This window comes from Gadus chalcogrammus, chromosome 6 (genome assembly GCF_026213295.1).
Source record: "Gadus chalcogrammus isolate NIFS_2021 chromosome 6, NIFS_Gcha_1.0, whole genome shotgun sequence".
Classification (NCBI taxonomy): domain Eukaryota; kingdom Metazoa; phylum Chordata; class Actinopteri; order Gadiformes; family Gadidae; genus Gadus; species Gadus chalcogrammus.
Genome location: NC_079417.1, coordinates 24350641 through 24378457, shown reverse-complemented (window position 1 = coordinate 24378457; position 27817 = coordinate 24350641). Strand labels below are relative to the sequence as shown.

Here is a 27817-nt window from a genome sequence, read left to right as displayed (position 1 = left end):
GTCTCTGATTTGTGACTACCCTGCACTAGTAGTCTAGATCGCGCTTTGTTGAATTATACATTTCTTGTAGTGTTTTAGACATTTGGAAATTGTTGTTGAGAAGGCACTTTCACTTGTGACATCTACTTTGTACATATATAATTTGTTAGGGATGGCCTCACCACTTACATAAAGAAGGACTAACCTTGTATCTCTGATCCTTATGCTTACTGTGCACTATGTCCAAACATTATTTTGAGATGTTGGTTGCTTGCTTTGAATGTTCTTATCTTCCCTTTTAAGTTGCTTTGTATAAAAGTGTGTCTTAACGACTACATTTAAAGGTAATTAGCCATAACCAACCCTAAACCTAACCAAACATAACTCATCATAACCCTAACTATTCACACAGAAAACGGATAGAAAATCTTTACCTGGTGAGGACGATTCTGGAAAACACAGGAAGTTGTCATGGAAACACAGTGAGGACAGCACTTCCCCTGCAGGCGCACCACTTCCTGTCCCTGCGGGGGAATAGGAAACACATCATAACTATACCTCATATACTTAACCATCTCTAAGCTAATGAAGCAAGGCATCACAGGAGCCGTATTTACCTGCTGGCAGGTTAGGCGGCCACACTCTGCGTTCCTGCAGACCACCTGACCTCGCTCGCAGGAGCAATATTCACAGCCTGTCCCGTTCCACATGTCACCATGGTAACGCAGTGTGCCGTCATAGAGACAGGAGCCCCTGGTCGCCACACATTCCTCACAGCACTGACCGGCCCGCTGCGCTTTAGACTCACCCTAGAACACAACCAGAACTAGAACCATTAGAACCCTAGGCTCGTCCTAGAACACAAACACAAGTCGAACCAGCAGTTTAATGTTTAATATTTTTGTAAAACGATACAGTATAATAAAATGCATGGCAATGGATGGCGCTGTGTGAAACATCAGGGTTCTGAGCAGAGATGGAAGCGCTGTGTGACATAAAAAAAACTTTTTTGAATTTGAAGGACATGGCACAATGTGCCACGATGTGGCCCAGTGCACCTGGTTTGAGACCGCTTTTGACTGACCCTGGAACAGACCAGGACTACAACCAACAGAACCTGAGACTAACAGACCAGGACTACAACCATCAGAACCTGAGACTAACAGACCAGGACTAGAGCCATCAGAACCTGAGACTAACAGACCAGGACTAGAACCATCAGAACCTGAGACTAACAGACCAGGACTAGAACCATCAGAACCTGAGACTAACAGACCAGGACTAGAACCATCAGAACCTGAGACTAACAGACCAGGATTAGAACCATCAGAACCTGAGACTTAACAGACCAGGACTACAACCATCAGAACAATTAGAACCAACTAGAACTGTGTGTGTGTGTGTGTGTGTGTGTGTGTGTGTGTGTGTGTGTGTGTGTGTGTGTGTGTGTGTGTGTGTGTGTGTGTGTGTGTGTGTGTGTGTGTGTGTGTGTGTGTGTGTGTGTCTGTGTGTGTGTCTGTGTGTGTGTGTGTGTCCAGACCAGACTACAACCATCAGAACCTGAGACTAACAGACCAGGACTAGAACCATCAGAACAATAAGAACCAACTAGAACTGTGTGTGTGTGTGTGTGTGTGTGTGTGTGTGTGTGTGTGTGTGTGTGAGTGTGAGTGTGAGAGTGAGTTGAGTGAGTGAGTGAGTGAGTGAGTGAGTGAGTGAGTGAGTGAGTGAGTGAGTGAGTGAGTGAGTGAGTGAGTGAGTGAGTGTGTGTGTGTGTGTGGGGTACCTTGGGACAAGTGATGTCTGGGCAGGTGTGTGTGTGACAGCGAGCCTGTCCGCGGTCACAAACACAGGTGGTGCAGGAGTCCTTCTGCCACTGCTCTCCATGCTTAAAGACACACACACATACAGAAACACACACACACAAACACAACTCAATGTAAGGAGGAGAACAGAAGAGGAGGAAGGGAGAAGAAGATTAGGAGGAGAGGAAGAGGAAGAGGAGGAGTTGCGGGAGGACAGAAGGTTGGAAAAAAACGGTTACATCTGTTCCAAAACCTAACCTTTTTTACTCTCCAAAAAACGATTTGAAATGCAGACCGTAAAAGTGACTGCTCCGGTGGGCGTGAGGAGAGGGAGAGGAGTAGGAGAAAGATGAGGAGCAGGAGGAGCAAGGGAGGTACCTGGTGTTGTTCTCCTCCAGACAGACAGGGGTTGGAGACACACCGAGGACAGCAGCCCCCAGCAGGGATAACCAGGTTCTGCTCCTGAGAGACAAACACAGGTCATAGGTTCAATCCCACCGTCTAGCATTTTCAAAGATCCTATCATGCTTTTTTAGGATTAATATTGCGTTTGGGGGTACTACTAGAATACTGCACTGTCTGCACAGTCTGACGTCACACTGTTGCAGAAGTAATGTTTGAGGCAAATGAGCTGTTTCACGCATTGATTGAGTGGTGTTCAAGGTGGGCGCGAATAACCTTGCTCGGACTTTGATTTTTATAGCTTAGCAGACGTAAATGTATACTTACGTCATATAACAGTCTAAAGCAAAGGGAAAAGTAAAAAAAGCATGATGTCATCCTTTTAAAACGTTGTGAAGTCGAGATTCGGACCAGGATCAATCCATAGCACTACTAAGTAACGGTTTGGTTTTCCGTTCAAGGGTAAGTAAGTAAGTTAACCCCAAAATCCCTTCAGTTGACAAACATTCAACTTGGCTATAACAGTGTTTGGGTTGCTATTGTGAAAGTTTTAGGGTTACCCCCTTAATGAATGGTATGTATAAGACTGAATGTACGTACGGGCTGGCAGGTCACCGGCAGGCACTCAGCAGCAGAGCAGGCGATGTCACCGTCCTGACAGACACACCTGGAGCAGGGAGTGGAGCTCCACACGTCTCCATGACTGAAGAGCTCACCCTGCACAGAGCAGGAGGCTACACACACACACACACACACACACACACACAAACACACACACACACACACACACACACATATTAAAACACACGCACACAAACATGTCAATACACATGCACAAATTACTACCCCCCCGCAAATACACACACACACACACACACACACACACACACACACACACACACACACACACACACACACACACACACACACACACACACACACAATTAAACACCCATACACACACACCCATACACATCCCCACCTACCTCCAGTTTGGACACAGATCGGGCAGCATTGTCCTGCTAAGGTGCGGAGTGTCTGGTGTGGGGGGCAGAGGAGGGGAGGGCAGGGGAGTGGGGAGCAGGACACACTCCCCCCAGAACACACACACTCCTCACAGGGGGAGGGGCTCCACTGGCTGTTGTCCTGGAGACACACAAACAAACACACAAACGCTACTACTGGAAACGTTGGTAAGGTAGTACATTACGGCTGACAATAGGAGATGAGCAGGGAGGAGGAGGAGAGGAGGAGAGAGAAGGAGTGGAGGAGGCTCTTTACTCCATAGGTGAGTCCCTGGTGCTGGCAGAGGTCTTGAGATGTTGACACACATTCGGGACAGCAGCCATCAGCTGGGATCCTCAACCGCTCACCCTACACACACACACACACACACACACACACACACACACACACACACACACACACACACACACACACACACACACACACACACACACACACACAATAATTATTAAAAGTAAATCATTTTTTATTTATTTTTTATTTATTGCACAGGCAAACATTTTCTGTGTGAATTGCTAGGATACTTCCTATATCGTCGATACCTATGTAGGAAGCTTCCTTGTTAGGAACCTGCTTTGTCAAAGCGCTTCACAAAGTGATACTGCCTAACTCTGCGTTCACACCAAAAGATGCAAAAAGTTGACGCGCGTCACGATCCCATTCAAAGTGAATGTAGAGACACGTTGCTGCTTTGCTGCCGAGAAAACCGGCAGCAAATTTGATTTGCGGCGCGTCAAAATCTGATTTGCAGCGCGGCATGCCCGTGCCCGGCATGCCCGGGCGACGGGCGCGTTCACGTATTTTGCGGCGCATCAAATGCTGCTCGAGTTGAAATATTTAAACTTTTCGGCAGCAAATGCGTGATGACAGCCAATCAGCGTTCAACAGCGTTGCCACGGAGGCGTTGCCACTGAGTGACATGCCGTAACAGCCAATCAGTGTTACTCCCTTGGAGTGACCTAGAGTTCACTACCGTTACATTTATTTAGTAACTCGAAAAACCACACAAATCAGCATTCTGTAGTGTAGTTGTGTTTACAGTTAAACTAAACTATAGTAGTATGTGTATGTATAAGTATGCTAAAGGGCTAGCATAACAACCCCAAACAAAACCCAGTTGGGTGCCAGGCAGCACCAGCCTTCCAGGCTCTGAATGGTCTCATGAACCCATAAACGACGGGCATTCCGACGTCTCTCCCTCTTCCACAACAGGTAAAGACATGCAATGCTCGTAATGTCGGTTGTGAATGAATTCAAAAGCACCGCGAAACTTCCCGCGCTGCAAAACTGCGGCGCAGCAAAACGTTTGCAGCGCGTCAAAACCTTTGCTGCGCCGCAAAACTTTTGCTGCGCCGCAAAACTTGATTTGCCGCGCCGCAAAACCTTGGCGTCAACGCGTTCGGGCAGCAAATGCATCTTTTGGTGTGAACGCAGGGTAATGCTGAATATACACAGCAGTGTGCAGAGTTGTTTGCATTTATACTTCAAAGTCACTCAAACATGTACACAAGGGGGCACTATAGTGTTTCCGACCCCAAATGTACATGAACCAACAGCAAACATAACCAATCAGTGACTAGAGAGAGTTGCTCACCTCTGGGAGGACAGCACGTCTTTGCATACGCTTAAGTCCATGACCGGGGTTAAGGATGAGTGACTGTTTAGTGTCGGTGCATTCGGAATTAAGTAACACAGTGAGGGACATCACAAGGTCAGGTGATCGTGATTAAGGTATAAATTAGGAGAAATCATAAAAAGCTAACTGACTAAATTACCAACTAACTAACCAATCAGCTCACCAGCAATCTCACTAACCCAGCTCACCTTGTGGTAGTCACAGCGGGGGTTGGGGCAGCGGGGGGGCAGGCAGACGGTGATGTCACCGTAGCAGGTGCACGACTCACAGGCAGGGCCTCGCCACGATGTCGCAGTCTGGAGAGAGACGGGAGAGAGACGTCAAACACACAGGAAACCCTTCAAATACAAGAGGAAACAAATCAGACACACAAGAACCAGAGATCACATCAGAGATCAAAGACCAGACCAGAGAACACATCAGAGAGCAGACCAGAGATCACATCAGAGATCAAAGAGCAGACCAGAGATCACATCAGAGATCAAAGAGCGGACCAGAGATCACATCAGAGATCAAAGAGCAGACCAAAGATCACATCAGAGATCAAAGAGCAGACCAAAGATCACATCAGAGATCAAAGAGCAGATTAGAGATCGTAGAGCAGACCAGAGATCACATATGAGATCAAAGAGCAAACCAGAGTTCATAGAGCAGACCAGAGATCACATCAGAGATCATAGAGCAGAGCAGAGCTCAAACAGGAGACCAGAGGTCAAGGTAGAGTGCGTGTCAGGTATATGTAAAATGTGTGTAAAGTTTGTGTCGATGCCTCAGCCAAGACCATGTTGAAGGAGGATTAGAAGAAGGGTTGAAGGAATCTGAAACATATGGTTAACAATTAGCTAAAGAGGCTGTTATCGATTAGCCCACTGTGGCTAACTGCCTGCATAGAACCAGAGGAGGTCAATACTTCAGGAAAGAATCCCTGATTTACGGAAGTGCGGCCTGGACCTGGATATAAAACCCTTTGGGTATTAGGTTAGAGACCAACCTCGGCAACACTTTAAAACCAGTTACCAGAAGCCGATTAAACCTGTTCAAACCAAACCAAATGAACGAGAAAGCCAACAGTAGAGGTGGAATCTCTGCCAATGTAACAGGGTAACATTCCTTGCCATGTTTGCCCTATGCTACTTTTAGAGCTGCACTCTTAAAAAGACAATGTAGACGGCCGTCGAGGTGAGACGTTAACAGGCCTCTGTGCTAGCAGGGCTGAATAACAAACTGGGGCCAGAGTTTGTGAGTTGGACGGATGCGAGCTGCCAGGCTGAGCAGAAGGTAATTGAATGAGAATGGAGCCAGTGGTGGAGGGGTCTTGAGGAGAGGAAAGAGATTGAAGAAATTTCCGAAGCAAATACAATCTACGGAAGATATGACAGCTCATTGCACTTCAGCGCACCAGACCCAGTTTACAGCACGTAGCTCATGGCAAGTAGCTCCTAGCACCTAGCGCATAGAAAACCCCTCTTAGCATCAAGTAAATAGTTCTAAAAGGAATAATCCAACCTTATGGAACCGAGTTCGTTCATACATTCATATATGACAAAGGCAAGGCAAGGCAACTTTATTTATATAGCACTTTTCATACACAAGGCAGACTCAAAGTGCTTCACATATAAACATTGTCATACAATAAAATAAAATAATAGGTAAGTAAAAGAAAAACATATGCAAAAAATAGAAAGTTAAAAAGGCATTTTAGTATTAAAATAGAAAATAAAGGCAAAGTTATTTAGCAGAAAGCTATAGCAAACATAAAAGTCTTCAGTCTTGTTTTAAAGGTGCTCAGAGTTGGGGCAAGTCTTAAATCCTCTGGGAGTTTATTCCAGCTATTTGTTGCGTAGTAACTAAATCCTGCTTTCCCATGTTTTGTGTTTACTCTGGGGATAATTAACAGATTGGTCTCAGAGCTTCTTAGTGGTCTAAAAGGCTGATGTAGTGGAAGCATCAGTTAAATATTTTGGGCCTAAACCATGTAGGGATTTATAGGTAAGCAACATGATTTGAACATGATGATTAAAATCAATTCTCTGACTTACAGGAAGCCAATGTAACGATTTCAGAATTGGTGTAATATGATCAAATTTTTTGGTCTTTGTTAGAACTCTAGCAGCAGCATTCTGAACAAGCTGAAGCTTCCTCAGTTTGTTTTGGGAGACCTGTAAGGAGACCATTGCAGTAATCAAGCTTACTAGTGATAAAGGCATGTACAAGTTTTTGTAAGTCTTCAATGGACATGAGCCCTCTAAGTCTTGCTAAATTTTTAAGGTGATAATATGCCGATTTTGTAACTGATTTGATGTGACTGTCAAAATGTAAATCTGAATCCATGATAACCCCTAGATTTCTGGCTTTGATTGAGGTTTTCAGGGACAGAGAGTGAAGGTGTTGGGTTACTTTAAGCCTTTCCGTTTTAGAACCAAATACAATTATCTCTGTTTTGTCCTCATTTAGTTGAAGGAAATTTCGGCACATCCATTCCTTCACTTGCTCAATGCACTGGCACAGCAGATCTATGGGCCGATAGTCATTTGGTGATAGCGATACATAGATTTGCGTGTCATCAGCATAGCAATGATGGTCAATATTGTTATTTTGCATGATTTGCCCTAGTGGGAGCATGTAGATGTTGAATAAAGAGGGTCCTAAGATCGAACCTTGTGGGACTCCACATGTCACGTTGGTTGATTCTGATACAAAGTCGCCAATGGAAACAAAGTAGTTCCTATTTTGTAGGTAAGACCTGAACCAATTTAAGACAGTGCCTGAAAGCCCCACCCAGTTTTCTAACCTTTCCAGAAGTAATGTATGGACAGTGTCGAATGCAGCACTGAGGTCAAGTAGCATTAGTATTGAGGTTTTGCCAGAGTCTGTGTTAAGACGGATGTCGTTTACAACTTTAATAAGGGCGGTCTCAGTGCTGTGCAGGGGTCGAAATCCTGATTGGAAGGTGTCATAGCAACGAAGCACCTAGCTTATAGCCCCACGCTCATAGCCCCAGTTTATAGGTTTAAGCTCATAGCGGTTAACTACCGTAATAGCAGCGAGCTCATAGCACCTAGCTCAATGCACCTTACTCACAGCAGCTAACTGATAGCAGCTAGCTCATAGCAGCTAGCTCATGGCAAGAAGCTTATTGCACCTGGCTTAAAGCAACCAACTGATAGCAACTAGCTAATAGCACCTACCTCATAGCACCTAATCATGGTACAACTTATCTGAAGCATCCCTTTACAGGCTAAATCTCTTTGATGTCTTCTTGACACATGAAGGCAAACACTTTCTGAGAAAAACACAACTACAATATCTACAATATCTAGATGTACTACAGAGTAGCAAAGTTGTCTGGTATGGTTTACTGTTCACGTTGACCTCCCAGAACACAGCAGTGTGGACTGAGTTCTGACATTACTCTCTTCATTCTAATGGGAGCTGTAATTGGATTCTAATCTATTAATTTACTGACCTTTAAGGGCCCACTATGCAACTTTTTTAGCCAAAATTACATTAATTATGCTGGTTGAGAGTTATTCTGATGGTTCTGCAACCATTTCTGGGTCGTTTGGTGGGTGTGTCATTGCCCCATGTCACCTCTCCAAGGAAAAAGCGCATATGCAACTTGCTCTGTTCGGACCGACACAATCCGGATGTGACGCAGCGGAAGTATCCAATCGCGCCTCGAAAATGTAGTCAAATTGTTGTTTCGAAAATGCTTTACGGCACAGACACACACCCAAACATGGCACCGGCTAGATATAAACAGCCAGTTGCGAGGCAATTGTTGCATTCATCATGGATCAATCGACTGATAAGGGACCCAAGAGGCGACTGTCGGTGGAACAAAAGAAGAATGGACCAGAAAAGAGATCAGACACGAGTGAAAGGGGAACTATGCAACTTTTTTGGCTTGATTTACCTTAATATAACAGGCTAAGAGTCATTGCGATGGTTCTATTATACATTTTTGTTCGATTGTTCGTTGTTTCGACTCCCCCTTGCGCATCTTGGCGGAGAAAAGGAATATGTTTCTGCCGGCGACCCGCCGCCCACTCTCGCAGGAGTCTCGGGTCTCGCAAAGTAACGAATTGCTTTACGGCACAGACCCCCAAACACGGAACCGGCTCGATATAAACACAAGTAACTAAGGGATTGTTACATTCATCATAGATCAGCCGACTAAAAAGAGACAGAGAAATCCAATGTCGGAGGAACAGAAGAAGAGAAAAGGGAGACTGACCGACAGAGAGGCCAGACACGAGTAAACGCTGGGCAAGCTTTTCAGGAATAGCGTGAACTGAAAGAAAAAGAAGACTGCAAATCAGACGCCGACTTGGCCGTGTTGCTTTTGAAATTGAAAGTACCCTTGGGTGAACTTTGTCTTCGTGGTATTCTTGATGTTGATAGTCTCTGTACAAATGTGTTTGCTCAACCATTTTGTTGTGAGCCCTGTAAAAAAAAAAATCTCGACCGTTTTGTTGTGAGCCCTGTATGTTTCTAGCTTGCTTGGTTGCAACCATATAAACACCTTTGTTTCCATGGGTGTTTTGCTGTTCGTCTGTCTCGTCCCCCAGACACAGACTGAATCCCCGAATTCAGGTTCTTCTTCTTCATATTTAGATTATGTTGGCCAACACTCTTACACTGATTGTTCTGTTCAACCTAAGATAAAACAATTATAATCTAGGATATCAATTCTCCCCGTCAACTATAAAAGAGGATGGATTTATGTTTATTGCAATACAAATACACCATTTTAAAAATGTATAACCTTGCCTACACTTTATGAACATCTACTTCTGACATGGCTCCACGCATTCGCCGGCTTCTTTGAAAACAAATGCACATGGCTCGCGTAGAAGTGCATGGGGAAGGGTCGTCAACGAGTAGTTAAATAGTTTGTAAAATATCTACTACGAAGCTGTAGGGGGCGCAGTGTAGAGAAATGTGCGTGCCAAAACCAAGAAAACAGCGAAGAAATGCCCGAAGTTGCATAGTGGGCCTTTAATCACCTCTCCCAGCGACTAAACGCCCTTCCAGATGAGACGATGTAGCGACACGGCCACCACACCGTCTGCTCATTAATTCAACCCATTAGACAGTCAACCTTTAACCCATTCAACCTTCAGGGAAGGTCTCTGATCACCAGGGGCTGTTACCCAGGGAACTCTTACTATGGGAACTGATACCAAGGGAACTGTAATCAGGGGCTTTTACCAAGGGAACGGTTACAAAGGTAGCTGTCATCAAGGGCTTTTACCAAGGTAATTGTAATCAGTGAAACGTCACCAAGGGAACCGTTCCAAGGGCACCGTCATCCGACACATTAGATCATCAAGAAAATACTCTGTTTTTATGTTTTAAGTCTCGGTTCAACATGGGCACATAATGACGTATTATTCCATGAGATGACTAACTGTCTCAATTAGGCAGAACAATAGCCTGTTATGATTGTGCTAAATGAACAAGGCTTGATTAATATTTAAGAGATTTAAAGGCCTTGTGATATTCCGTTTAACCACTCAAGTTCCCGTCGTCTTGCTGTCTCGCATGTTGCACATCGCTAAATGCAGGATGTGAAAATAATGTTCAGGGAAGCTGAAATAATTGAAAGGGTAAGCCTCATTCCAGCCATCTAACCTCAACAGAGACTCACGTGGTCCAGGACCCTAAATAATGGACCAGGACTGAAGACCGCAGAGTTGCTACCCAACACACCTCAGAGAGGAAGGCTCGTAAACTTAGATTAGCACCACACAACAACAGCACTACCGCCCCCAACCGCAGCAGTAGAAATACAACACACAATGGTCATTAGTTCCCGACCTGACCTTTCAACCACTAGATAGGTCATCCACTTGAGCTTTGAACCAGGAAACATTAAAGTAGATACAAAGGCAGAACGGGAAAGGGGGTGGTGTGAAGTACAGATCAAGATCCTATGCCCTGACCCTAGGTCCTGACCCTAAATACAAGCTAGACTCTTATCCTAGACCCTTCTGAAGAGCCTGACCCAACCTGTGCGGATTGAGGTAGACGCGCAACATGTGCAGAGCAACAGACAACCTGAAGCCAGACAGAAGGTTATTTGTTAACCCAAGGATGTGATTTGACCACTTGCTTCCTTGTGAGAGCTTTAATAATACATATCCTTTGCGTCTTTTCATGGCGGAAGCATCCAGCTCGTGTCCTCCTGTCCCCACTAGTGAGATGAAGACCTCCTCTCTAAACCACCCCTCCATCGCTCAGAGGAACCGCAGAGTTTCAGCATCACAGCATTTTCTCAGGCTACAGAACTGAGGATCTAAAATAGTCAACGTTTGTATAATAATAATTTTCCACTTCAACTTCAACTTTCAATAAGTCAACTGTGACATTAGAATCAACTTCACATGTGGAAAAATGTATTTGACAACCAGGTGCAGTACTGTGTCAAAGAAAAATGCAAAGCCAAGGAATGGGTTTTTATCTGCACTTTCAAAGCTGATGAAAGTGAAGAAGTTTAAGACAATTAGAAATTAGACAAATTTAACCCAAAACAAAAATATACTTGTTTTTTAGTACTAGTATATGTACTATTTTCGTAGAAGTATATCTAGTTTTAGTAATAATAAGTAATAGTCGCGTTAATCCTTTAGTAATATTCAGGTAGTAGCTATAGTACTGTTAAACTTCCGTAGTAGTACAAAGGTAGTAGATATAATACAGAAATGCTGTACATTTCCGTCAGCACAGTGGCATGCTGGGACATTGAGTCTAAGTGAACGGGCTTCCACACATGAACAATATTGATCCACACAGGTTCCCATATGTTCAGAACACCTGCTAGTTGCAATGTAGCCAGAGAGAATCAGATATCTAGAAGTCCAGATGTAATGTGGTATTTATTCAGAAAGTGAACCTCAGATCCCCAAGCCCTACCTGTTGTTACCACTGAGTTGAACTTTGACCTCAGGGTCTGACAGAACTATTGGAGTGAGGGAATGTAACAGAACAAGCAGCAGAGTGCCGAGAGGCTTTGATGGTGAAGGCAAGCGGGGGACTAGATCAGACTGCAAGTACTTCTCAGCAGTGTTTTTTTCTAAATGCTTTCGATGCACTTTTCTATGTCTCTTTTAATCGTAATTCATCCTTTTCAAATCTACATACAGCTTGTACAATTTATACTATTCATATTATATAGATATAGCTATAACTTATATAAATATAAACATTTGTCTAATCTGTGGAGTGAGCAGCCAAGTGATGGGGTCTAAAATAATTATAATACAGGCACCCTTTAACTTAAAATATTAAAATAATGAATCGACTGGGGTTACACCACTGGAGGTTTTTTTGTAACCTTCACACTTGTGCTTTAAAGATCTTTTTTCACACATCTACAACTCATTATTTTCTGAGCTTGTGGATGTGAAGGAGAGAGGTGCGCCACACCCTCCTCCATTCCTTCCACCACTGCAGCAGAGTGTGTCAGTGGGGGAAAGACATGATGTCCTTCTGCCTGATGCTGCACTCCATCCCTAACGCCTCCCTAACAACACCAGGGATAGGGTGTACTACCTCCTTCAACAGTCGTTCCAAAATACGCAGTGATTTGCATTAAGTTTCCCGCTTGCAGCAGATTTCCACTGCTGTCCAGATCAGATCAGCCAATGTTGGGAGTCCGTCTCTTATTAAATAGATCTGCACAAGCAGTGTTCAAACACTATTGATTAAAGTGTTGTTAAACCACCTTGATATTTAGATCAGTCAAAAACCAGAGCTAGCTGTTGGAATAAAAAAAAATACCAGAGGAAAAGCACAAATACATGTGTACTTGTACAGCATACACTGTGCAGACATTCAAGTGAAGAATCCAGGGCCATCAAGATAATCAGGGACATATCTTTTCCACTATGTCCCATCTTGTCCCACCCAGCAGCTCTTTCTCTCAACATCACGGCTTCCCACAAAGTGAGACGCTTGACACTGTCTCTACTCTATTTATTTTTTCTGCTTGTAGTTCTGGGACACCTGCCTTTGTACACTGCCCTATAGCGTACTCTTCATATTGAGCCCTTTAGAATAGAGCTGAAAAGGCTTTTTCAAAAAGGTTGAGATTCTATTTGAGGTTTTGACATAATTTTGTGGCTGATGAAAACCATGATGGCATTGGCATGCTGCCAGGCCAACGTGTTTCCTGAGTACATTCCGTTTGGTTAGTCTGAATCAAAATAAATGTGATACTTGTTTTTTTGTTTCTAATAATAGTCTTGCTGGGCTTCACAGGGCACAAATATAATTGAAAATATCTTTCTTCCCTAAATTCCATACAATCCAAAATACAGAAAGATCCCTAAAGAATAAGGTATTGAGTAAAACGAAGCGGCTGCATATAGGGTACAAAGACGGTGCCATGCCGTAATTCCGACGCCTCATTGTTCCGACGTCTCAATGGTCCAAAATATTTCCCATTAGATCGACATGCCACTATGCCGACGGTTCAATGTTCCGAAAACGGAACCCATTGGTCCGAAGGTCAGTTTGTCCGACTTTTCAAAAAGGAGGTGCATTAGGCCGACGGTTTAATATTCCGAATAGGCCAAGGCGTAATTCCACATGTATGATTATGAAACCAAAAATAAAAGACGATGTAGGCTAAATTCCAGCAGTGCACTTCACCAAGCCAGACTGTTGCTGTGGGCTTGAACGGTCACAAGAGGTGAATTTATGAAGCGCACGTTATACAAAGACTAATACTTTTCCCGTAAAGAAGTCAAACGGTGAGTGAAAAAGAAATACAAATGTTATCTTTAGTAGCTGTGTGTGGGCCTATATGTGTTGTTTACTGTGTTTACAGTGGGCTTTTAGCCTAAATAATTTCGCTGGTATTGATTTAGTCAAACTTACCTCATACCGTGTACTTAGTCAAGTGTGTGTGTGTGTGTGTGTGTGTGTGTGTGTGTGTGTGTGTGTGTGTGTGTGTGTGTGTGTGTGTGTGTGTGTGTGTGTGTGTGTGTGTTCGTGTGTGTGCGTGCGTGCGTGCGTGCGCGTGTGCGTGTGTGTGTGTGTGTTCTTGCCCGTGTTGAGAATTAGGCCCCGTCCACACGAAGCCGAAACGGGCGAAACCGTTCCGGTTTCGATCTATCCGGTTTCGGAGTATCTCCGTAAAGACGGAGTCAAGCGAAACCGGGTAGATCTGTAGAAACGCTGTAGTACACATGCCAAGTGTGTGACAAGTGACATGATCTGCTGCAGAACGATTACAAGCCTGTAGTCCGCTATCATCTTTGTAGTTGTGAGTTCTGAGACTCCGCGGGCTTAACAGTCATTGGCTAGAGGGTCGAGGGGTGGGGCGATGACGTCATGGTTTACGGTTTCAGTCGGTTTCAGGTGAATCCAAAACGAAACTGGGTAGATTTGAAACCACCTCCGAGGGTGGTTTCAGAAGTTTACGGTTTCGGTCAGCGGATTCGCCGGCTTCGTGTGGACGGAAGGCCGAACCGTACAAGACCTTTGCGGTTTCGCCATGAAATCGGCTTTGTGTGGACGGGGCCTTAGACCTACGCTCTCTGTCCATGGGGCTGAAACACCTTGTCGAAATGAAGTGAAGCGTTGTCACTTTGCTCTCCAATATTCATCGTGAACGTGATATGTAGGCCTATGTTGTATTTTTGAGAGAGAGCGAGAGAGAGCAAGAGAGAGCGAGAGCGCGAGCGAGGTATAAAACTCTTTATATGTAGGCCTATTCGGCATATTGAACCGTGCGCCTCCTTTTTGAAAAGTCGGACAAACGGACCTTCGGACCAATGGGTTCCGTTTTTGGAACATTGAACCGTCGGCATAGTGGCATGTCGATCTAATGGGAAATATTTCGGACCATTGAGACGTCGGATCAATGTGTTGTCGGTATTACGGGCAGGCCCCACAAAGACAATGAGATGTCCTATGTAACCAGATGATGGTCTGAGAAACCCATTCCTGACAAGCTGGATTTACTCACATAAGCCTGGATTATATATATATATATATATAGTCTAGTTTGGCCCTGCTGTTGGCTACCATTACTGATGCATTGGGATGTCACGAGAACCGATACTTCGGTACCAAGTCGATGCGACAATTCTAAAAACGTGATGGTATACTCGTTTTTCTACAGTACCGTAGGTACCGGGGATGCAATTCCTCCGGACGTCATATGGGCAGCATATACACCTACACTACAAGTGTTGTAGTAGTCTGCCGTTAAATGTCAAAGGAACACGGAAGATGGCAACTGCAGCTGCAGCGAGTGCGACAGCTCTGCCTCGACTCGTCGAAAAAAATAATAGCAAGATTCGTTTCTTGAAATACTTTGCATTTGAGGCGGATGATCAGGGATTAATAAAATCCGCAAAAACCTATATGCAAACGGTGTCATTGTGTTTTTTAAAAAAAAGGAGGAAACACCTCCAACTTATCGAAGCACCACAAAGACAGATATCCAGATTTATTCAAAGAATTCAAGTTGAGTGAATTTCAAGTCACACGTTACATCAACGTTTCCAAAGTGTTTTCTTGGTCTTCCTTATCTTAAAATACACTGTGAAAAGCGAGGGTCGCATTTCCATAGAGCTGCCTGCCTACCGTACAGCCCTCTTTACCGTTTGCATACAAACATAGCGCCACACTAAAAACAACCACCATACACGTCACTTTAATCCATCCACTTCATTTATTTACTCAACATGATACATATTTCACGCCGTCAACAATGCATTCATTTGCTTATCCAATGCAACGCTTACATTCAAGCTTCTTCACACTACCTATGTCCGTCGACGGATCTCATTGACTTTGCATGGGGTTCGCGAAATGCATTGAGGGTCCGTCCGTCCATTCGGATCCGTGGCCTGCGCCAAAAAATTGAGAATTTTTCAACTTTTCAGGCAGCGGCGGATCCGTCGGCCAATCAGATCGTGGTTATGCAAATACACTCGACGCGTTTCCTGGACCCATTTTGCAATAACAAGCAGGAAGAAGCAGAAGAAATCCGGCCGTTATATTTTGTTAAAGAAATGTGGAATGATAGGATTATTTTTTAGTCACCTGTTGTTTGTGTCATCTTTTGGATTTATATCCACACATCGCTTTATAGCGGGAAGCGATGTGATTGGCTGCAATATGCGTCTACAAAGACTAGTCCCCTATACGTCAGACACGCCCTCGGTCATCCGTCGACGGACGCATGTAGTGTGAACAAGGTGTCATTCGTTTATAGTGGTGCAACGGATCACGGATTACCCGTGATCCGTAAGGATCAACCCTCACAGTTCGGGACGCAAGTGATTGGCTGACGATGCAAAAACAAAGACAAAAAAGTTGTGCCCCCTTTCTGGCTTGTCTAGGATTAAATATAGTGGTTGAAATGTATACTATCGGTCCTGTCTCGGGTATTTGGCTCATTTCGAATCGCCCCTGCCTGCTTCACAATGGCTGGCTATGGGAATACACAAACCTGTCCTTAAAACGACCTTAAACGTTTGTTTTCAGAAATGTGCAACTCAACGAGTGGTTATTGGTGTTCGGTGATGTTCCTAATCAAGTTCGTAGCGAAATACAGTTTCTGTCGTGTTTTATTTGGCATTTTATAAATCCCATTGAAACGGAAACCAGGCTGGAAACGGAAACGGACAGGGGCTGTAAGTTTGGTTGTGGTCTTTTCGCTTGGTTCTCCGTATTACCCTAGGGCAGGCATCTCCAAACGGCGGACCATGACCAATTTAAAATAATACGATTTTTTTATATTTTTTTATGATTTCACTATACAAAGCATGGTTATGTTAGTAAAATCATTTCTCACTGAAATACAAATTGAAAGGCAGAATAGTCTTTAGTACAGCATAAAAACAGCAAAAAGCAATGATCTTCACAGAGCGAAGATCATGCACTCACTGAACTCCCCCCCTCCCTCCGTCTGTCACGGCCTGTGCGTAATAGTGTCACTCAAAAAATAGCCAATCAAGTTCTTTGTTTACCGGAATTTGGAATGAGAAAAAGGCTTGCTCGAAAATAAGGAAAGTTGACCCCGAAAACAGACATTTTAAAGATGAATGGACTGACAAATACTTGTTCATTCTCCCGCAAGCCAGTACAAAACCTTTGTTGTGTCTTTTATGTGTTGAAACCGTGGCCCTGATAAAAAGCGGGAATATTAAGCAGCATTACGAATCCAAACACAGATCCTTCGAGGAAAAGTATCCCCAGAAGTCAGAAGTAATGCTGCGTTTTAATATCCATCCGTCTCGGAGGTCCGAGGACGTTGCCTAGCGACACGCACAAACACGCCCCTTTTCCTCGGACGGCGAACTCGCCATCTCGGTTGAACTCATTGGTGACCGAGCAAAATTCCGAGACAGAATTCAAGATGGCTGCGCCCATTGTGACTTGAAGTATGAACTGTTTTCACTGTGCTTGGACCACTTTGGTGGTTTAAATGGCAATTTCAATCACTCGTATTACTGCAATACCTTACTGCGTCCGTATCTCTGCCTATGTACAGAAATTATTGTATTTGTGTACAGCACTTTGGTAAACTACTGTTTTTTTAAATGTGCTATATAAATAAACTTGACTTGACTTGACTATGGCCTATAGCCTACTTATTTTGGAGCGCCTGGTCCTCTGCCAATGCTACCGCGACAACAGCTTTCCGGGTGACGTCCATGTTTTCCTCCAACGACCGAGCGAAATAATAAAACACTTGAAGTGTGGGCGTGGCGTCAGATCCGAGATCCGAGTCGGTTCGCAGAGAATACTCGAACGCAGCATAAGAGTCTGGAAAATATCTGAGCTGAGAGCTCAGTATGAGAGGTCTACGCGTGTCTTCACACACTCATTTACAGGCCAGCAACGTGCAAATGAATGCTCACTTAAGATTGCATAGTTTTTGGGGCAACATAAAAAAACTTTCAGTGACACCACTGTTGTGAAGGAGTGCTTGAACGCCGCTGCCGAGACGTTACTTGAAGGTAAACAAAGGGATGAATTGTGTGAAAAAAATAAAGCAAATCCCAATGTGAGTTGCAACGACAACCAGAAAATCCGAAAAGTTATCAGCTTCAGCTTCACAGCTTCATGCGGCTGTTCAGAGTGCCCCATCCTTAGCCATTGATGAGTCTTCAGATGTAACGGATAATGCCCAGCTTTTGGTTTATGTGCGATTGTTTCATCAAGACAAGAAAGAGATCTTTGAGGACCTGTTGGGTCTAACACCACTTGAGACACTGTTTTGCTTACTTGAAATGAAGGCCTAATGCTCTTTTTGTGTTTATTTGAAATGTAGGTCTGGTGTACCTGTTTTGCTAACTTGAAATGTAGCCCTAATGCACTTTGTGTTTATTTGAAGTGTAGGCCAACACAGATCTGATCCACAGTGTATCGGTCTCCAAGACAGAGAAATCGGATCACGATATCGTGTACTGCACCCTTCTTCATCCTCAGTTCCTGCTGAATCAAGTGGCAACACCCCAGTTCACCCCTTCATCAGAACTCGATGACATAAACTTCAACTCTGCTGACTGGGAAGCAATCAACAGGGATCTATTATCTGCGGATTGGTCTACAGTCATCAACCCATCGACACATCAAGAAGATGCTTGGGACCTGTTTGAAAGCATCATCGTGGATGTGTGTAAGAAGCACGCCCCCTCACACAGCCACAATCGCCAAGTCTCTGTATCATCAAAGATCCCGAAATCAAGAAGAGCTCTACTCCGGAAAAAGAAGCGACTCAACACCAGGATTAACTGCATCAAGTACAAGTCCAAGGGCCCTTCTCCTCCTCGCAACAGTACCAAACTCTGCAAGCTCAATGACGAGCGGGCTGCCATTGAGCTGCTTATGAAAAAAGACATCAAGCAGCAGCGCCACAAAGACGAGCTCATTGCACTGAGTAAGATCAAGACTAACCCTAAAGCTTTCTACTCTTTTGCAAAAAAAATCAAAACACCAGTCTCGTCGGTTGGACCTCTACTGGATAGCGACAACCAGCTCCAGTCCGACCCTGTCAGGATGGGCAGCATCCTACAAGAGCAATACGCCAGGGCATTCAGCAACCCTGACAAAGCTAACCTTACTGAGGTACGTATATCGAAGCTTGTTGCACAGTCACAATCAATAACTGATCTTGTTTTCGACGAACAAGACGTCCTGGGTGCAGTCAAAGCAATAGACCGATACTCGGCTGTTGGTCCGGATAAGTTCCCTGCCATCATCCTCAAGGAATGTGGACTTGTCCTTGCGCCAGTGGTCACACAGCTCTGGAGAGCATCCCTGGACTCCGGCGACATAGCCGCTAAGTTCAAGAGCCAGAGTGTAATCCCACTATTCAAGAAGGGAAATAGATCGATTGCTGCCAATTACCGACCGGTCTCTGACTTCTCATCTTATCAAGATGTTGTAGCGAGTCTTCCGAGCTAAACTGGACGACTACATCCAGGCCCAAAATATCATCAACGACCACCAGCATGGCTTCCGGACTGGAAGAAGCTGCTTGACTCAATTGCTCCACCACGTGGAAGACATATTGAATGATCTGAATGCCGACGTGAACGCGGACATACTATATCTGGATTTCAGCAAAGCCTTCGACAAGGTTGATCATGCTATCTTGCTGAAGAAACTCAACCTTTATGGAATCCAGGGTAAAGTGCATCGTTGGCTCTCAAACTTTCTCAGCGGTAGAACTCAGCATGTGGTGATTGATGGTGTGAGATCTAAAGTCATCAGAGTGCTGAGTGGTGTCCCGCAGGGCACAGTGCTGGGCCCACTCCTCTTTATCTTGTATATAAACGATCTGTTCTCTGTCGTTAAGCACAGCAAAATAAAGGTATTCGCTGACGACTCAAAGCTCCACAAGAGCATCGGCTCCCCTACAGACTGCTACAGCTGCTCCAGGAGGATTTGCACGCAGTTGTACGATCGGCAACTATCAACAACATGGAGCTAAATGAGTCCAAGTTCCAGCTCCTACAGCACGGGAAGAATCAAGAACTACAGAAGCCGTACAATCTATCAACAGGACTGGTAATCAACTCAGACGATGTCGTCAAAGATCTCGGAGTCTTCATTGACAAAGATCTCCGTTGGCGGAAACACATCACCAAAAAAACAGCCGAAGCTGCAAGAAAAGCCGGCTGGGTTCTGAGGACGTTCTCAATCAGGGACAAAAGCACGATGCTACTGCTCTTCAATACCTATGTTCGCTCCATCGTAGAGTATTGCTGTGCTCTCTGGTCACCACATCTGCAGTGCGACGTTATCTTGATTGAGTCGATCCAGCGCTCTTTCACTGCAAAGATAGCGGGTTGCTCAAATCTCAGCCATTGGGACCGCCTCAAGCGTCTTAAACTCTACTCGCTACAACGCCGCCGTGAAAGATACATGGTCATCCTTGTCTGGAAAATCTTCCACGGTGCCATCCCCAACAGCGTCAACCTGTTGTTCAAACACTCGGAGAGGCGAGGAGTAACCTGTGTACGGCCGCTTGGAAGCTCCAAGTATAGCAGCATCAACAAAGCATCAACTTGAATTCAAATTTTTAATTCAACACCTTATTTTTAAATTTGATTTTATTTACATTTTTTATTTTATCTAAATAAATTAACTAATTTATTTTATTTTATATTTTTATGTATTTTTGCACAGTGTGGAGCATTGTCCCTTTAACATTTCACTTCAATTTATTGTATGTGACAAATAAAAACACTTGAACTTGAACTTGAACTTGAACACAATGATATTCCACTCGTTCTCATCAACAGCCTCTGCTCTGTATAACGCCGTACCCAAAAATGTTAAGTCAATCCCAACCCTGATCCAGTTCAAGGCAGAACTTGACCGCTTCCCACAAACCATCCCTGACACTCCCCCTACCCCTGGATACACTGGGGCAAACAGTAATTCTCTGGTGGAGTGGGCTAGCAGCAAAAGTCAGCTATAGCGGCTAGCAACGGGAAAATGGCGGTGGAGACACTTGATGTCTTGGCCTAGGTGTTCTAACCTAAAACAAACCCTAGGTACCCTAGGTAGGCCTAGTGTTCCTGTTCTGCTTACTTCACATGTAGGCCTTACGCATTTTTTATGTTTACTTGAATTGCAGGCCTAATGTACATGTTTTGTTTACTTGAAATGTTAATATGCGTTACTTTGTCTTACTAGTTTTTCATGGTTAAAAGTAAGCTATTTGGAAATTGAAAATAAATACATCTGAAATGATAAGGCAATATGCCGTGTTGATTGTATTTGACAAAAGAAGGCTATTAGGACGTGGTAGGTTCAGACCTTTCTTGGAAGGATTTTTTAGGAACTGGACCTTGTTCAATTTTAATTGAAGACCCCTGCCCTAGGGCTAGAACCGAGCGAAAACCAACCCCCCTTTCCGTTTCTGGTCAATGAGTAATGAGTCTTCCAACAGATATCAATGGATTTACAAAATGCCAAATAAAACACGACAGAAACTGTATGTAGCTATGATACTTCCTTTTATCGATGTTAAAAGAAGAAGGAATAATGCCTCAGATTGTACTTTATTTTGTTTTAAAATATTTTAAGATTTTATTTGTACATTGGAGGGACATCTTGAGTTAAGTTTTTATTTTATGTGGACACAAGCTATTTCTATTTTATTTACTATCCATGTTTAAAAGAAGAAGGAATAATGCCTCCGTTTGCACTTTATATTGTTTGCCACTGTTCTATTTTTGTAATGTTGTAGTGTTTTATTTTTATTCATTACTTGAAGGCTACATGCCAGTGCGACTTCTTTGTAATGTTTTTAACAAATTAGTGAATGTTGAAGTACATGGGATTTTTTTTTTTTTTTACCGTGGTATTGAATTGGGTATCGAGAATCGTGGAATTTCCCTGGTATTGGTATCGACTACTAAATGTCTAGCATCGTGACATCCAACAGGCCGTTCTTTGCCACTACAGCAGAGGGATAGGATGGGCTGAGGCTGGGTGAGGCTCTTCCCCTTCTGTTACCTCACAGGACCAGGGTTCAGCTCCTGGCAGTATCTTCATATTCCTATAATTGAGTCACTGTGGAACTTTCAATGTGTGTTGCTCACTTGCCGAAAAAGCACAATCTGTTCTGATCCTGTCCTGGGAGAGACAGAGAGTATGGAAAACAGTTAATGAAGAAAGGATGGAAGAGAGAGAGGGAGACAGATAGAGAACTCTCTGAATCAATTCAGTAGACAGAGGAGGGGGGCTCTGAGGATACAGATGATGGATACAGATGATGTTTACAGATACAGATGTGCAACTTTGATGAAGAGCAGAGGCAACCAACAAGCTGACTATCAACGTCAGTAGGGACTATCAACGTCAGTAGCCTGCTCCCTATTTAGCAGTAGGCGCTAGGCTGCTATGCTACAGAGCATGCTAGCCTGCTCCATATTTAGCTGTTGCCGCTATGCTGCTATCCCACCTAGCCTGCACCACATTTAGCAGTTTGTGCTATGCTACAGAGCCTGCTATTTGCTCCATATTTAGCAGTAGGGGCTCTGCTGCTATGCTACTCACATTGGGTCGGCGCTCCAAACAGCTGCCAGGCGCCATGCAGGAAATGTTTCGGCTATTTTAACTTTCACTTTGTAACTAAATAGTCTTGCTAAAAACAAACCTACAGGCTGGGTTTTATTTAGGAAACACAAAACCAAGTTCACCCAGCTTGCAGGATATGACTGGGCAGGTTTACAGGAGGCCATGAATGAATGAAGTAAACAGAGCTTGTCAGACGGTGTGTGGTTGAGGTGCTTTAACTTTCTCTGGGTAATAAACTGGACACTGAAGCACCAGACTATTCCTGCCCTCATAAAGGATGGTCCTTACAGACCTCAGATCATAGGAATCCCCATCATACAGAGTCTACATTAAACTACAGTGCACACAGAATATTCAACATATGGAGCACGAGATAGAATCTGGGTTTAAATGATCTCTGTGGTCGTATAAATCTGTTTTCATTCAATAACTCTGTCTGGCATCAGTTGTTCATGTACAAAAATAATACATTATAATATAAATATAGATATTAGACCTCCTGCTGACTGCTATATTACAAAAGACAGTAATAAGAAAACATATGAACAGACAGCACACAGAACCATTGACCAGAGAACCTTAGAACATAGAGCTATGGAACCAGAGAACATAGAACCATATAAATATGGACCTACAGAACATAGAAAACCGAACCATATAACCATGGAGCTATATAACCAGTTAAGACAATTATACACAGAAGAGGAAACACAAAACAATCAATTCAATATGTGTTTTTGTACAGTACAGTCAACATGATGTTTATAAGAAACCTTGACGCCTCTTGTATGGCCCAGTTTGCGTTAGCCAATAATGCATTTACAGATCCCCACCTCCAGCAACTTGATACAAACAAACAAAGAAAATTAAATCCCCTGTTCATCCAGATTTGTAGGCTATGGGTTTTCTCCGAAATTAATCTAAAGACTGATTTGTGAGTCTCCCCCAGCTCCACTGTTCCCTCAGGTGATCTTTGTAAGCCAACAGTAAAGGGGAGGAGCCATAGGAGTAGGGTTAAAAGCTTCTTGTTGGCTTTGTTTATAGCCCCTTCTAAGCCCGCCTCCTCTTACCTGTTGCCGGCTCTGGTTTGTTGACAAACACATAGCTGCCTGTCAGTCACTGACATGTTGCAGCATGTAGTCAAAGCACTCAGCTCAAACCCAAGGTATACACCAGAGGTATAATACTAATTATACAACGGGGGACCTAAATCCAGCGATCTGATTGGTTCCCAACTGTTGTATAATGAGTGTATACATAACTGCTATGACGCCCGATCATTTTGTGAAAGTTTGCCTATCACTCCGCGCCTGGAAGTAGAAACAGTTACAAAGTAAAACATATGTTGGATGATGGAGAGCGTGTAAATGTTGTTACTCCGGGAGTGAGCAAAGGCGATGGAGAGACTAACGAAAGCTTAGGCACACGGCGAGTGAACTGCTCCATAGGATAAATTGCCGGCGAACCGCTCTATCGGAGCCTTCTCTCGGAGGGATGCTAAAGTGTGTTGCATAGCGACCGTCGATGCATAGCGGCAGCCAGGAGGGACTACTTTTTTGTATTCTTTAATTAAACGGCTATTTTGACTTTCTTGGTTTCTTTTTAAATGTAGTGTGTCTATGACTTTCGTTTCGCCATAACAGTAACCGTTGTATAAAAGCAATAGATCACTTCAGTCAGTGGCATGTGCTCATTATACCACTGTGAAGGGGGTCGCCGGCCCTCCGCTGCACGTCGGGGCCGGACAACGCCCCTTAACAGTGGTATAATGAGCACATACCACAGCCTGGCGTGATCTATTGCTTAAATATTATATATCGTATATCTTACATATCATATGTATCATTTAGGTTTACTGTTTACAATTGGTCTCTTGGTGAGGCAGGTGAGACAGTAGAAGAAGAGAGATGAGAATTAAAAGAGGAGAAATAGAGAGGGGAAGAGAGAGGGGAGGAGAATAGGTGAGAGGAATGGAGGTTAGATCGGTCTACAAGGGGATTTTATCTGGCCATTTTCTAATATTCATATAAAGGTGTAATATATTATATGTATTAATAATGTACACATATTATGAATTAATAATGTATGAATAATTTGTGTATTAATAACTTCTTGATATTATTATATATAATTTCTTATTATACATAAGAATGTATTCATATGATATGTATTATTAATATATTAAGATTATATATGTTAAATATTTCTTAATAATGTATTGATATAATATAAATCAATAATGTGTTTATAATATATGTGTCAATATGTCATGTATTAATAGTTTAATTATATTACATGTATTAATAATATTAATTTAATTAATAAATTAATAATGTTTTACAACTGTGTGCATTAATAATGTATTAATATTATATGTAATAATAAAGTCAGAGCGCTACATGATTGTCAGCCATGTCTACAAACAGGAGGAGGGGCTACCACATGGCCTGGCCAACAGCCAATCAGATTGAGGATCTGTGATGTAGACAACCATCTCCACTAACGATTCAAAGGCTCAGATCTCCCTCATCAAGTTCCAAAATCACTGTGATCTAATCCCATCTCCTCTTCTTCCTCTCCAATTCTACTCCTCCTCGCCTCTGTTATTCCTTTCCCCCTCATCCTCCTTTCCTGCTCCTCGCCTCCCCTCCTCGTCCCCCGTTCCCTCCCTCTCCTCTCTTCCTCTTCCTCCCCCCCCTCCTCTCATGAGTGTTTTGTAATCCACAACAAAGCACATTCCTCAAGCAGCACCTGGTCAAAGAGTTCAAGGAAGAACGTCTCTTTATGCCCTGTCAGTATACAGATGGAGGCTGTTGTGTTCTGGCTAGGGATACGTGGGAATGGAGATGGTAGTGGGGAGAGGGGGGGGGAGGGGGTTGCAGGCACTTCTGTTTTTGGCGGCCACATAAAAAGACGCCACAGCTTCTTGTACTCAGAGATAAAGAAACTGGAAACCACCTGGTCCATCACAACATCTAGGAGCTCTGTCTAACCCTACCAAGCTCTGTTTGCTCTACCAAGCTGTTTAGTCCTACGAGCTGTAGCCTCTTTCAGACATAGTTCCCATAGTAAATGACTGGGATCATACTGCCGGCATTGCTAATGATGAACACAATTCACACGTGCAGCTAAATTCAGGAAAACTTACTTCCTGCGCCCTTTCACACAATTACGGAATATGGGCCAAGGGACGGATCACCCAAAAGCATTGGGTCGTTGAGATATACAGTTGTTCATAACCAAATAAGCTGTATTGCTTTACTATTGGATCACCCGAAAAGCCTTGACGCGGTGAGATAAACAGTCAGTCACCAATTTCAAATATGTCTCCTCTACGTGGAGCGTCTTACATCCGAAGACATAACCTGCCTGTATGTGTCTCTACCGGCACTGTGGGCCCCTTTCGAACATAGGAAAAGACAGCACTGTTTAAAATGAATTAGACTCCACTTTTCCTAACCAACGTCATTGTGCGACGGCGAGTATAGCTGACCTCTAGCGTCTCTAGCGTGGAACTACGGTTTTCCGAAGTTATTTTCAATCAGGTTATTGATTTCAATCAGGTTGTCGCTAACAGTGAGAATCACTTGGTCGAACTTGGCCAACGGGAATATTTTTGGCCACTTGAATCCCAATTCACATGTGAAAAAAAAGAAGCTAAACTTATGTTGATGTTGAAATGAACTGCCCCAAGTAGTCTTTCTTAAATATGAAGTCTGCATTTAATTTTCTTACGGTGTATATTGTGTGCTTAATAACAAGCAATAAATGAATTAATTTCGATTCAAATAATATGTTTCTGGAATTGGTATCCATTATTATGAATTGTATTTTCTTCTCTTCTCTTCTTCTGCCTTACCATGTCTCTCATGCGTCTTTGCGTAGAGTCGGTAAACTTTGTCGGTGGCATGTTGCTTTAAATATTGCCACTGCAAGGATTATGGGATACTACTATCGCATTCCTTTCGTAAAGGTTGCTCGAGAGTAATCTATGCTAAAGGAGGGTTAAAGGATGCATCAAGGCTCCTTTTCTAAGCATTTTTTAATTCGAACCACCTGTCCCTGAGGCAGAGCTCAGAGAAGGAGGATGAGGTGTGGGAATATAAAGTCTTAAACATGGAGCCAATGAGGGAACAGAGGAGATGCCAAATATGGAGAGGAGCCTACACCCTAGGAAGGGTTTCTCATGGGAGTAGGTTTGATGGGAGGACTTGGATTATTTGTGTCACAATCACTGGTCATAATTGACCTCTGAAGAATAAGTCCCTCCCATAGACATTTGAGTGAGGGAACCGGGAGGCTCGGAGGCGGGACTTATTCTTCAGATTTCCATTAGGGAATGCGAAATACTACCTACAAATACCTACAAAAAACCTTTTAGAATATAAAGATTCTGCATTACACCCTCTAACGAGTTGAGAGGAGGAGCTGTACATTTCAATGAAGTTTTGAAGGTTTTCTGTGTAAATTACTTTAAATTATAAAGCTCTTGCTTTAAAAGCCCAGCAGAGATCAGGCCTTTTGAAGATACATTTTAAGATTACACATTTACCGGCTAGTCTCGGCCGAGCATAAACACTGTTTGATTTCTGCTCAAAGGGTCTTGGCTACTCTTCCTTTCCCGTTTCATCATGCAGGGCAGCGGATGAAAGTTAAAAAAATTGTTTTGAAGCGAGTCCCCTCTATGGCAACCATAGACTTTAAGAAGCAAAACAAATAGGCATTCTATAGCGCACATGAGTTTTGGATAGCACATTATATGGTCTCTAAGGGAAATCCCTCTTTCTGGGTTCAAAGTTATAAGATGTAACATTTCGGCATTACAATATCTACAAACCACTCGAACCATGTCATATATTTGTTGACTTGTCTTCTAACATTATCCTAATTATTGCCAACAATTTTCAACCCCCATAAAATCTTTGGTTATATTCAAGGTCCGTTACGTTTGTCGAGGTGGCATGGTGGGGTCATACTCCTTGTACCAGCATTAGAACCCAAGAAATACAAAAAATTCACAAATACTGTACATGGTCTGGATCTCAACATGTCCGTGTCCTCGTTTTGTAGGTGCTATTTCTTGTTTCGCTTTAATTGCATTTTAGTTAGGCTTTTGTTTAGGGCAGGGTAGTTATGGATAACAGCGCTGAGCTACTCCATATAACATTATCTACAGCTGTCTAGGTGGTCGACCCATATAATTGTAAGTTAACAAGTTAACACTCTGTTACTGGCGGCTATTTCATTCAAACAAAATGACATAACGTGAGTAAATATGACTTAACGTAGTGTCATTCAAACTTTTCACCAGCAATGATGAGATGTTAACAACTCTGTTCCCACGCTAAAACACAACGTCATCAAGCTCTGTTCTCTCTGTAATGTGATATTCTGTATGTGATAT

At 43.4% G+C, this 27817-nt stretch overlaps 1 protein-coding gene across 2 annotated transcripts in view; it reads right to left on the bottom strand.

Annotated features, from left to right (window-relative positions):
• fras1 (Fraser extracellular matrix complex subunit 1) overlaps window positions 1–27817 on the bottom strand; it is a 161449-nt gene that overhangs the window by 105163 nt on the left and 28469 nt on the right. For both annotated transcript variants that reach the window (XM_056591686.1, XM_056591687.1), the window contains exons 3-10: window positions 5037–5144; window positions 3468–3560; window positions 3173–3332; window positions 2787–2920; window positions 2163–2246; window positions 1766–1867; window positions 597–788; window positions 414–503 (exon numbers count right to left, since the gene is read on the bottom strand). In XM_056591686.1, the coding sequence (XP_056447661.1) occupies window positions 414–503; window positions 597–788; window positions 1766–1867; window positions 2163–2246; window positions 2787–2920; window positions 3173–3332; window positions 3468–3560; window positions 5037–5144 (963 nt within the window). The remainder of the gene's footprint in view (window positions 1–413; window positions 504–596; window positions 789–1765; window positions 1868–2162; window positions 2247–2786; window positions 2921–3172; window positions 3333–3467; window positions 3561–5036; window positions 5145–27817) is intronic.